Source organism: Rhyacophila brunnea, unplaced genomic scaffold, assembly GCF_057557595.1.
Source record: "Rhyacophila brunnea isolate RB1 unplaced genomic scaffold, BYU_Rbru_1.0 scaffold_1, whole genome shotgun sequence".
Classification (NCBI taxonomy): Eukaryota; Metazoa; Arthropoda; class Insecta; order Trichoptera; family Rhyacophilidae; genus Rhyacophila; species Rhyacophila brunnea.
In genome coordinates, this window is record NW_028232751.1 from 41,742,406 (window position 1) to 41,756,602 (window position 14,197).

Below are 14,197 nucleotides of genomic sequence, written 5' to 3' on the forward strand. Positions count from 1 at the left end.
TATAGTTAATATTGAAATGAACTGTCACGTACTATGGTTAACTTAAAACATTTTTTTTATTAAGCCGGCAAATGAAAATATTATTTAATTGTAATTCAAATTATATATCTTGTAAAATAACATTAAGACAGACCAAAACCATCCACACAGGTTTAGACAAACATATTCTAATGATGTCACAGTTATATGTACCACTTCAGGGATATTCGTTTCTAAAATCAATAAACTCGCTACATGACATTTGTTACTGGATTTTAAGTTATTTAAGTCATTAATAAAACATATGCCGTTAGGAGACACCTGGCAAGTAAGCATGTGTTAAATATTTTCAATTAATTAGTTTATTACACCGCATTGAAATTGGTTCATATGAGTAACAATTGAAATATCGAATATAATTTGATGGTGTTGTTGAATCTATCCGACATTTGTACCGACTTAATAAAAAATTATATGCAATAGTTTTTTTTTCAGAAAACAGTCAAAAAAATAATTTTTCTTAATTAAAAAAAAAATATAATTAAATATTGTTATTGTGTGAATTAAATATCACTGATATAACTTATACAGAACGTATTATTTATTTAATTTGTCAAAAGTCAGGTCAGAGTTATGGATGAGTTGTAATATTGTTGGCATGAAAAAATTACTCGAGGACTAGGATCTGTAAAGAAATTAGATTTCTAATGTCAGGTATTTCATTTTACTATACGATAGTCGAATGAAATCTATAATAAAAGTATGATCAAGCCATAATTATGTTGGGATATTTAGAAAAAAAATTTGAATGACTAGGAAATATTGTATCACAGTATATACGTACGGAAACAAATTTTAGAGCATAGTCGCTGGTGGGAAATAATAAGACAGTAAAGTTGAATACATTATTTTGCAAAAGGACAGTGTGCATGCCAAAACATCAGACACATTACTGTGAAACATTTGCCTTGGAAATTGGATTGAAACTTGAAACATTTTAAATTCCGACAATATTAATAACAGCTGACGAGGTTTAAAAAAATTGGTCCCGTACGACCTGTACCTTTGACAAATCATACTAAATACTAATAAAACTTTAAATTAAAATATTATGACATCTTAACTTGCGCTTATATTGCAGAAATAATACTTATCGGTTTAAAATAAGTACGGATTCACAAATTCTACAATAATTTCATTCTCGTTACATAAAATAAATATAGTATGGAGTACGTTGATTGAAAAAATATTATAAATATTCCAACTATCTAAAGAAAATTGTTTAATTTGTGATTTGTGCCAATTCCATCATTGTACATACCGCATTATTACCATCGGACATATGCTTTTTTATAATAATTGCTTGCTGTTTCAAAGGATTTCTTTTATGCATCGTAACAGAGCGATGAGAATTCATTAACTCACTTACGTTCAGCGAAGAATGACGAGTTTCGAATAACTCGATCTTCATAGAGTCCTTGCCTTCGATTTGATCTGCATAGCCTTTAACATTACGAGACGCTAAAGTTTGCATAGGATTGCTGGACTCATCGTATCCAGAATCCGAAGAGTTGTCGCTGAAAACTTTCCCCAGCGGTGTGTCGGGGTCCTTGCCTGAAAGGTTCGCCGGCAGTTGGTGCACTTCACACGGCTTAAAGAATCTTGTATCCAATACGATTTCACCATTAAGACCTTTCCAAACAATACCGCAGCAGACGCTTTCCCTGTGGATACAAAAAATTATACATAAAACAAATTGTTTGGATCACTAATGAATTGTGCATGAAAATGCCTTCCAGTTTGTAAACAGGCGAATCAATGTCCTAAATATTTTATTTTCCGGGTGCTGTGAATCCTACTTGCATTCGTTAAAATTTTGTCGACAGAGATTCTTGGAGGCGCCGTATGGTGTCCATATGCTCCAACTAAGAGGCGGATATGGCCGAAGAAGAAAATTTTGAATTACAGATTTAGTGACTATTATGTCAAAACAGTTATATAATATACCAGCGTTTCACAAACTTGACATCTACACAGTACAATATAATTTTTCATAGGGCACAATTATAGAAAACATTATGAACCTTTCTGACATTTACAATATCTACACATATTTTATAGATTTTATTCTACACAATGTATAGAAATTAATTTGAAAAAAAAAACTAAATTTCAATCTTTATTCACTAAACATCTTCGATAGAATTCACTAGACCGAATATTATTTCTATGACTCAATATTGGGTTGCGACCCAAAGAAATGCTGCAATGCATATCTTTTAATTAGCACTACAATTTTAAGCTGCTTCACGAAGAGGTTCCATAACAATTTTCTTTACGAAGAATAGTCATTAACCATTCCCTAATCTGGCGCTCATCGTAGGTGATGAAATATTATTATAAAAAAATCAACTAAAACCGCTTACCTCTTCCAGAATGCAGAATCTAGAAAGACTGAGAGATCCATAGACAGACTGTTACATTTCATAGGATGGTATGCCTTTCTTCGCATTCGAGAAGACGTCTGATGCACCATAGTTGTGGACGTGCATTCCTCATCACTTCCGACACATTCCTCCTCGCTCCCCCAAGACTCTTCGGAAAGGCCCGAACTACTTTCCCGGTCAAACTTCATATCCTGGTCGCTCGAATTGCAAATCTTTTTGATGACCGTGCACACTTCGAAGCTGTCTTTCGATTTCGCTCGCTTTTCGATGAGAGCAGATGCACTGAGCAGTTCATCTCTTTTTTTCTTGAATTTACTCATACACTTCATGCCTGGTCCAGCACGTGCGTCAACTACCTACAAAATATATTCAATCAAATCAAAACATAAGTTCATTTAAACCTAATAAAAAATAAACACATTTACTTAAAAATCAAGACTTCTACATTGAAATGAGAATAATTATTTGTGCTAAATTTTCAAACGTCATTATTAGGGAGCGGATTTATATGCAAAAAAAACATGATTATATGCATGCACGTATGCACTTAAAATCAAAATATAAATCTGGGCCCTAGTCATTATCTTAGAACAAGTTATTTTGAGTTGTTTCCCTATAGAAGTAAGATATGTGAAAATGAATGGAAGTCCATACGTGTCCCCAATGTCTTTCAGATCCAGACGGAAGCCGCTTGAAGCGTTTCACAAGCAGTACACACGCATTGCAAATCTCACCCTGCCGCGGGCTCGACAATTGAAAGCAATCTTGAAAGTCATTTTCATACTTGCGGGAATCGGTGAATCTTGAACTAAAAATAAAGAAAATATTATCAAGTTAAGACATTGCAAATTGACATACCTTAATATTGACATGTCTATAAAGAACACAGCATATAAGTTAAAGTGTAAAACCGCTCAGTCCCCTAATAAGCAATAATTTTGAGATACGTACTATACGATTTCTGCTACTCTGCATAATTTTCAACGGAGTGGACTAGACTAAAAATTCTGTGGATGTAACTTGGCAGATTTTCAATGAAAATAATTGGATGTTACTGATTCGCACAATAGCCAACAAACAGCTGGGATTTAAACACAGGACCGTCTGGTTGCTTGGCTATTAATCATACGCTCGCAACCATTTATTACACGCTTCACAAAGTACAGCAATGCCTTGGTTAAAAGAGGCATCACTCAATTTAGAAACGAAATTTTAAAAAACTGCTAAGTTTTCTTTACTAATGAACTTAAACTTCACACAAGAAACCATGTGGAAAGCAATACCCATAGTAAAAATGAAAGGGCGTACGATATCTTTAAAATACAATAAAATATTCTGTATTCTATAAACTGGCGTACATGTCACACGGAAAGCACTGTGCCATCGCGTTCAACTGTTACAAGTTTTCAATGGGAGGGAACGAGATGGATGCTGAAGCGGGGAGGAAACCGGCATGCCATCTTATAGAAGACAGACTCTAGCTGCCTTCTTACAGCACATTATTGTTGTCCATATATTTTGTTCGTTACAAAACTATTAAGTGAAATATGTCATAGATGTACATATTTTATAGATTCAATGAAAGTAAAATATGCTGTACTGTGGGGTCATACTGATTCACCGAAATTTAGGGTCAGGAAGAATTACCCTGCTTACCATATAAGTTATTTATATGCAATTCCAATCACAGATTTGTATTAAGTTGAAGAGTGAATCTATCTTGGATCACAGGTAGACAAGATCCAAGATCAGATCTTCGAAGATTATAAAGAGACATAAAAGCCAGTCTACATAAAACATTGTGGTGACCACTATTACGACAAGTCAAGCACATTAACTGTCAGTGATGCCTAGAATTTTCTGGTATTAAAGCGTTGAATCTTGTTATGTTTGGCCCTGTCTGTAAGGATAGCACCTGGTGACATCACTATAATCATAAGCTTTTGATGAGCCGGCAACATGACACACATGGATGATCAAGCACTTCATTTTCAGTGAGCCAAAAGGCAAACAAAGTGCGAAAAACTATTACTTCAGCGGTTTGATGGTACTCAGAGAGTCATCAACTCAGGAAGAAGAGCAGAAGACTGGTAGAATGGAGGCATCGGTTTGACGCGGCCAGAGTTCACCCCAGGCTGTAATTGTATAAACAAAGTGGACCTCACAAAGACTAGTGAATCAACCACTAGAGTGAAATCGATAGAATGGTCCAATAATTGTTTATGACCATGAACTTTTTATATTGGAATAATGTTTGTATATTTATAACTTTTACAATTTCATATACCCTAAGCATGTTTTCATGCATGGTAATAATATCAATGAAATATGCAACAAACAGGTTACCGCATTGCATTCAAGGATAACCAATAACTAGGTAGTTACTATTGTAATATTATAATTTTGATTCTGTGAAAAATATAAAATACTATACGCCAAATTACTAGAATTTTGAAGGATGGAAGATGAAAAAATGTTCATGTACCTACCTACTGTTTTTTTTCAGAAATACTATAAATATTTCTCCTTTATACTATAATCAGCATAGATAAAGATGGCAACACTGCAAGGAGGTACAATTTACAGATGGAATTTTTTACCAGTCAGCTGTTAGCAAAATGAGACATCACATAACACAATGAATATGAATATGCATGAAATGATAAAAGGAGAAGAAATTTATCATCACAATTCTCAGATATAGATATAACATACCTTAATAATATGTAATCTGTGAGAACAATAATTGACATGGTAGAAACGGTAAGTAATCATTTCTGTTGCATCTGTCGCAAGACTTTTTAAAGGACCAATCATTAGTAGGTATATTAGTAATATATTATACTCAACATTATGGATAGTTGGGTATTTCCCGAGAAAATCTCAATCTCGAGATTCGGGATTTCCGGAAAAGAATTCTTGAGATATCGGGAAATTTAAAAAAACCAGTAAAAATCCTAAAATCAGTGTAGAAACAATCGAATTCCAAAAAAATATGATTTTTGAAGTCATACTTCTTTAGGCGCATTTGGGAAAACAGATCAGTGTATTTTTGGCGTGTGACGAAGTTTTGCCCGGCGATTCAACATAATTTATTTTGCGCAGCGACGTTCGGGCGTTCCAAATAATGTTGCAACTTTTATTATGATTATTCATTAAGATTTGAGGCTATATTTATGTAAGTATTATTTATGAGTAAAATTATATATCGATAAATAAATAAATTTTGTGAATTTGTGAGTTGGCAAATAATTCAAAAAATGGTATGTTGCAAATTTACAATATTTAGACACTTCATACACAAAAATACATATTTTTACAGTTTAGGATAATATTTGTCGCATATCCCATGTCAATTTATTTATTAGCGGTTTATAATAATCGAAGACAATAATAATTATTATGTTTCATCACAAAACCCAATATCACGTTTTAGTTAAACCATTAAATAGGCTGTTTTACTTTTGATTTGTAATAAATTATTATTGTTAGCGAAAACAGTTGTACAGTTATCTGTTTAAGCAAAGATGTTCGAAATAGCGGTTTGCTAAATTTTTCAAACACAGATTTTGAAATTTTTTTCTTCCAAAGTAGGTACATTCTGCAATAATATTATTTATTTGCATACATAATATTTTTGCTGACGGTACCTATATCGATAAAATACCCTCGAGACCGAAATGAATATAATCATAACACGCCAATAAAATTTGATTTTTTATTATTTCATCATGGGCACTTCTGAATCGATTATAACCGCTGTATGGCAGTGGCGAAGGGTGACTTTTGGAAAGAGGTAGGCTGTGGAGTAACCACGCTTGTCAGATATATTTACGGGAAATAAGAAGATAACCCAATATTACTACTGATGAATAGGAACACTGAATCGATGAAATTTCAAAAGCTCAATTAGTTTGATATAATTAGTTTATAAATAAGCAATTAGATTAAATTATGTATTTTCCTAAACATTTATAACGTAACATACGCTCAAAATATATTATCTATCATCTTTGAAAATATCCGTTGTTGTGTATATGTTCCATAACAATTTATAATTTAACCCGTAAAACTAGACATTTTAAAATACTTCCATATTTAAAACACAGACTTAGGTATAAAATAACTGATAAATAAAAATCGCGAGATAAATTATTTTATATTTTTAACAACAATCAATATTTATATGTGATTAAATCCGATAGAAATTATTTTGTAAATTATCTTCTTATTAATAATTATTTTGAATAAATGTGCGGTTGTAAGCGCTAACTAAACAACCTATGATTTCAGAATAAAAAGCCAGAGACTGGCGTCACGTGACTAAAAACGCAAACAAACCACATCTTAAATTCCCATCGAATATTTCATAATATAGTTGAATCCAGACGGCGCTAGTTATGGTTATAAACTTTATTAAATCATAAAACTATGTACTTCTAATTTCTGACAATAGTAACTATCATTATCTTGGATTTTACAGTGTATTTTTTTTTTTTTAATTTAAATTATTTACTTGAAGATCTATTTTTCTTAGTTGGTAGGCTTTAAATAATCACCTACTATGGAGCCTTCGCCACTGCAGTATGGCAATGAGGGTTTTGTTACGCCAAAGAAGTATGACTTCTAACGTAGGAAAACTAAAATAATTCAAAACATTAGTTATTAAAATGGAATTTCAAAAAACACAAGACTGTCAATCGCTGCGTCTGACAATCCCGTACGCTTTTGAGACACAAAATTTCCTAATCACAATCACAATAAGTCAACATTGGCTTAATTGAGTTAAATGCCCCGATCAGTCGTTGAACGTTGTGTTTTCTGTCCACTTTTTTCATATAGAAAATGGTTTTTTCATTTAATATTTGATAATAAAGAAATCCTGAATCCCGAGAAAAGATTATCGAGATCCGGGATTTCCTAAAATGTTAAAAATTTCAATTATCGAGATTCAGGATGGAAAATCTCGAAAATTTCTCGAGAATTCCCGAAACCCAACTCTAATTACGGGTACCATATGGTGGAACCAAATACACAAATTGATTGAAAAATTCCTTTGTGAAAGTTACTGATTTTCTATTGTTACTTCAAGGGGTGATTGAGTGACCTTTCATACGATATTAAGAATTCATTTGGTGCACTGTCTCACTCAATTATTATGCAATCATTAGGGATACCACCGTGCCAGTCCTGTGTCTTAATTATTATGAAAATATTAGGTATATCTTATCACTTTTTTATAATAATGAATAAATGAGTGCTTAAACAAATAAATTTCTTCAACATAGTATGTGTGACATAATTGCAGTTAATGTAATTAATGAACGGAATTAATAGATGGACGCTTGAGCTATAATTCTATATAGCGCAAAACAAGCAGAAATAATTTTGGCAATCTATCAATTTTTATAAGACTTGATTCATAACCCAAGCTCATATACACAACTTAATCGCAGCCGATAAACATTAATTTTGAATACATACGCTGGACGAGCGCTAATGGCCCTATTCTAATAGGCGTGTTTACTGTTAAAACGAAATTTAGCACCCTCTTAAATGTGAGCGCAGATGATAAATTTCACGGTAAGCAGGCACAGGAGCGGCAAATTTGTGAACCCCTATATAATTTTGCATAGATAAATACTTGGCCGTTGACACCGAACTTTTATTATTCCCACATGACAAATCAGTGCACAATACAAAAACACTTTGTTTTACACACAATATTGTTTTAAAACAGATAAATCACGCCAGCAATAACAATGGAAAAAATATATTATTAGTGTTACATAAAAAATGTATATATATATTATTTTTATGGATAAGTATGAATTATTTTAATATGATAAGTGTAAATGTGATACAGGCTTGTGTTACAGCAGCCTACGTAAGTATTTTATAGATAAATTAGAGAAACTCTTTACACAGCAGCGGTCCATTGAAAGTAAAATCAATTATACAATTAAATATTTCTCCATTTTCGATTCGTGAACAAGATACAATAAATTGCATGATAAATGACAAAACGCTGCAGTCATTATTAAGGAAGCACATACTATAATAAAATGACACCCCTTATGTATAAGATTGGAACTGCAAAATGGTACTTTTCAGTAGTACGATTTTTATAAATTTTAATGACAGTATATTCTTTGTTATCCGCATATGAAATGAATATTATTTTGTAATAATATTCACAAATTGTTGATAGATTCTGAAAAACAAACAAGAATCAGTCTTAAATAATTCAGGTTATCTGTAGCCCTCCTACCCATCATTAGCAAGCCCATAGTAATCGATCATATAATACTTGAATAGCAAGCTCAAGTAGCGTTTTTGCAAAACTGGGATAATTATGATTCAAGGTTTCTCGTTACCTAAATATCCATATAATCAGCGCAATGACGCTTATTTCTAAGCCCTCTCAAAGACGTAATGATGATTTTTTTCAATTGAATCTTTTATTATTGAACTTGGGGAGTATTTAGTGCAGATCTATCAATAAGATATCTTCTGAGTGAGGGCGCTGTATAACATTTGGCATATCCTTCAGTAGTTTTAAGATGTATATGTTTTACCGCCTGCTGTGATATTAAAATTGTGTGTACAAATAATTCGAGTGTAACGCAAAAATGTGACCATTACTATTTTTCACATCATCACGACAACCACGGTGGCCGAGCGGTCTAAGAGGCTGCAGTAATTTTGAATTAAAGTTCTGTTGGCGTGGGTTCGAATCCAACTTCCGACAAATATTTTTATATTTTATATTGTTACTAATATGTATTTCTTAAATTATTAATTTATATTTTTAACCAAATATACGTTAAGAAATGAATACTTTCGATTCGATAAACAAATGTTCAATACTCGACGCACTCAGAAAACAAAAAATCCCCGGGCGCTATATAAATATTATCAATAATATACACAGTAGCGCAACAGCATCTGTCAATCTCCATAAACCATTGCGCAGATTTCCTATCAGCAAAGGAGTCCGACAAGGTGATACAATCTCACCTAAACTATGTACAGCTACCCTTGAAGACTTATTCAGGCAACTTGACTGGAATGGCAAAAGGGATCCCCATAAATGGAGAATACCTGAGTCATCTGCGCTTTGCCGATGACATAGTAATTTTCTCGCAAGACTCAGAAGACCTCCAAAGCAGAATGTAGGAACTCGCTGAAGTAAGCAACACAGTAGGTTTGAAAACAAATGTAACAAAGATGAAAGTCATGTTCAACTGCTTTGCGGGCCAAAAGGAGATCCTCATCAATGGCACTCAGCTCGAACAGGTGAAAAGCTATATCTATCTGGGACAACAAGTGTCTATAGATGGATGTATATATGGTGAAATTGTTCGCAGAGTAAAGCTAGGCTGGAGTGCTTTTGGCCGCCTGAATAATGTCTTGAAAAGTAACCTTCCACTGTGCCTAAAGCACAAAGTGTTCAACCACTGTGTGCTTCCCGCGATCACATATGCGTGTGAAACATGGACCCTAAGTAAAAGAGAGATCCAGAAACTTAAGAGTAGCACAACGTGGTATGAAGAGGTGCATGCTGGGCATAACGCGAAAGGACAAAAAGAGGAATGAGTGGATAAGGAAGCAGACAAGGGTTTGCGATGTAATAGAGTTTATTAAAAGCCTTAAATAGAGATGGGCTAGACACAGCTCGAAGAAGAGACAATCGTTGGACAAATTTAGTGATCCAGTTGTATCCAAGAAGTACAAAACGTCCGCAAGCTAAACCTAGAGGCCGCTGGATCGATGAAATGATAAAGTTCTGCGGAAGTACGTGGCAACGCAATGCGCAGGACCGAGAGAAGTGGAAGCAACTTGAAGAGGCCTTCATCCATCAGTGGATAGATTCAGGCTGATGATGATGAAGTGAATACTAGACTAAACAAATTGACGATAAAAAATATCTAAAATTGTGTATGGTTTAATGGCATAATTATAGATATTTAATAAATAAATGAATATTCTTTGACTATTATTCAATATGACTTGGATTTAGGGTTTAATTTAATTTTAAAAAGTAACAAACACTACTTACATCAGTGGTCGGTAACCTTTTGAGACTGGGTAAAAAAAAAAATATTTGAAAAAATATTTGGTTAGTGGGTCAATGCTGAGTACCTCCGCTACATGGAAATAGGTACATTGGAATGTGGATATGTGTCTTCAATCCCTCTGACATTTACATGTTCCAATGAACTTCTGTGTAGCGGAGGTACTCATAAGGTTACTGATGATTTTACATAATAATTGTGTTTAAATTTGATAGCTGTACTGAGAATTTTTACTATATATCGCGCAAAAGACAAGATTTAATATACATAATGGAAAATATTTTGAAGAATGCAAAAAGGAAAGCCAACAACACGCGGTGTTCCCAAGCGGTCACCTATCCAAGTTTTATACTGTGATGAGCTTAGTTCCAGGTTCGGACACTGGATGACTTATGTTGGTACATCTAGTAAGAGGCATAATTTGAAAATTAGATAAACCGCTGGGTCTGTAAGTCTAATTAACGCAATGCAACATGTTTGTACACTTGATCCCAACTGAGAGATTAAGCATTGTAATATATCGAGATGACACTTTTCAAGCTGTATGTATAAACATGCTTTTTTTCAAATAAAAAAAATGATTTTCATCATGTAAAATGTAGATAGATACCATGCATTAGCAAACAATGTCAAATAAACATCTATATGCAAGATATGTTAGCCATACAATAGTTGATCACAAATGTGGGTAGCTTTACCAGAAAAGGTTATAGACATCTGACAAAAATCTGTAAAGGTCAAATTACACAGGCAGATTCTCACACGGATCGTCTGCGCTGATCACCCTCCATCTTCAAATGTCACTTTGGATCGTTCACTGGAGTTGTGTTAATAAGAGAACAATTCCCATTTTTCACTCACAACACATTCAAAGATCCGTTCAACGATTACCGTGTGTTGTTGGTAATCGTTTATCTAACCGTCATCAATTGTCGATTGAGTTATGTGCGAAAAATAGGAATTATTCTGTTTTAGTCAGAGTCTAGGAAATGATCCAAAAAGATATTTCACGATTGGGTCGAACAATCAGCTTGAGAGTCATGCAGTGTAATTTGATCTTAAGAATCGCTTTTATTGCAATGTGGGCAGAATTCGTAAAATACTTACAATAAACATCCAGCATTGGACTACAGATGCAACAATTTTTCCATTGCTTTCATATCTATTTATCCGTGTATTATGAGAAAATAAATTTTGTTTTGGCAAATCAAGTAGAATAAAAATGTATATACCTAACATGTAATTTTTTTTCACACTTTGTCTATATAATAACTATAATACATCAATGCAATCAAAGGATTGATACCAGTCTAACAACTGAATTAGTAAACATAACTCCGCTTCAGATATAGAGGCCATAGTTTTTGAGATAACTTGGTGTTGAGGTCCTTTCCTGCTGGCTAAGATTTTTTTGCTTATATTTAAAAAATTGGTTCCGAGAGAACCGTGATCTTTTTAGTAGGTACCTATGTGACTAATTACACCATTGTCTATTCTCTGATTATTGCATTCAAACACAGTATCAGATAGTTGGAGAAATCAATTATAATGCAAAATAGGTATGTTAGGTAACAAGAATTTAAGAGATGTTTAATGTCCGGTACGCTATCACTGCGTAGACGTGATGTGAGCATTCGTCTGACAACTGTATGGTCATTGTTGTTCATTTATACGTTATGGATACCTATAACACAACATCGAAACTTATTTTCTAAGAATATTTATCTTCATGTACCTGCTGGACTTTGCCTTGCATATGCAGCATCCTGTCAAAGACCGATAGACTCTTGGTTTATGAAATGAGAACATGATGACTCCTGGAAAAAAAGAAAAAGTTTTTTAATTATTTCAAATATATACATAAGTATACAAATAAAACACTATTCATGAGAATAAGTTCATATAGGAAATTGGTAATGTGAATCACATGTTCGAAATATGTACCGAGGGTTGAAAGTAATTTTACGAGAACTGTCATGTACCTACCTATTATTTATTATCAACACATTGCACACAAAGACACATAATGGAGGTATGTCTAAATAAATGGGTATCACAACTAACACTGGGCCAGGATTGACAGCATAACGTTGTATAGCTATAATGGTATTAAAATGCCCATAAAGAGATCAAACTTGGTATAAAAGTTAATGAAAGCAATGGTCCGGCTAATATTTGGCGAGAATCGCATCTATACAATTCTGATGCCCGTGTATACCGTCTGTTGGAGGGTGTGTGAGAAACAATCATAAGGGAAGTCACCAAGAGAAATATTAATGAATTTATTATTCGACAAGTCGACAATTTAAAAATAGTTTGATATCAGACACAGTGTATTCACACAATTATGATAAAGCATTTGACAATAATAACCAGTGGGGTATACGGATGCTAAAATAACGTTTTCGGAATGCACCGAATTCTAAATAAAACCAACATAAAATACGGTTATTGGCGTAGCGGACGTTATTCGCGTTTAGTTTACATACATTATACGTCCCGACAAATCGTAACACCTGTAAAATATGATAAAATTTACAACTGTAGCTTGGGAGAAGCGCCAGACAGACTAGACGCCTTTGTAAAATGTTGTATTAAAATCTCTACGAACTTAACTATTAAGTGACAGCACTTTCAAATGAACAAAGATTGAATCTACTTTGGCATTTAATACATTTATCATCATAAATTTACGTACAATTATGATATATTGGTTAATAAAGAAGCCGCGGACATACCGTTTCGACGAAGGTGACGGCCGAATTTTGGATTGCAGGATATGAGTTATGTTATGAGGATTGAGCATCTACACTGCGCAAGCTTCTGTCAAATGTGTACAGTATTTTAATATAAATATATTTTAAATACCAGAGATTTACGTATATATAATAAATTTTACAGTATTTAAAAATTTTCTGATATAAATAAGTAAATATTCCGATTTCACTCACGTTTGTTAAATAAATATTTTTAAAAAGATCAATTTTGACCAAGAACATCCGGTAACAGGTAGATACAGTATTAATAATTAAAACAAAAATAATCTATTTTTTTGTAGGTACCTAATAAAATATTTGTTGAAAAAAAACTACATTGTTATTAATTTAATTGCATTATTACTGATTTTATTGTTTAATAAAATAATGGTAACTACAGTAGGTATTAAAATTGACGTATAGGCAAGTGTAAAACCATGACCCTCCCTTTCGGAGTTTTGGCGCGTTCATAAAATATCATAAAATAAGTAAACTAGAAAAGGACCCAAAATAAAAGGGTTGTAACTAGGTTGTAAGGTGCTTTTCATCAAAAACTTTGTTATAAAGACCAAAGATTATTTTTTAATTATAAAAAATCATTTGAATTGAAAAATGGGATTTTTTAACTGTCTCTTTTTGGTCTACCTAGATAATATATCGAAATTGAAAGGTGACTGAGAAAGAAAAGAACAAGTTTTAACAATAATATTAAAACCTATATGTACTGGTACTAGTAATAAAAAAAGGAACATCTTTTGTAGTTTTTTGTGATAAACGTACAATAAATATATGTATTGGTACCTACGCGGTCAAATAAATAAAAATTAAAAAAGTGTTTAGTTATAAAAAAAATAACTAGGTAGTATGTACCTAGTAACCTACTATTTCGTTCAAAACTCTGGTAAATTAGCGAAACACGTACCGACTATTTTTATAA

At 32.9% G+C, this 14,197-nt stretch overlaps 1 protein-coding gene across 1 annotated transcript; it reads right to left on the reverse strand.

Annotated features, from left to right (window-relative positions):
- Positions 1-693: 693 nt before the first annotated feature.
- Positions 694-13,282, reverse strand: LOC147079800 (SIN3-HDAC complex-associated factor-like). The gene is made up of 5 exons (XM_085944364.1): positions 13,243-13,282; positions 12,240-12,321; positions 3,081-3,234; positions 2,406-2,782; positions 694-1,703 (listed from the first exon to the last, which is right to left on the reverse strand). The coding sequence occupies exons 2-5, from the start codon at positions 12,311-12,313 to the stop codon at positions 1,262-1,264; spliced, it is 1,047 nt and encodes a 348-aa protein (XP_085800490.1). The 5' UTR covers positions 12,314-12,321; positions 13,243-13,282; the 3' UTR covers positions 694-1,261.
- Positions 13,283-14,197: the final 915 nt, after the last annotated feature.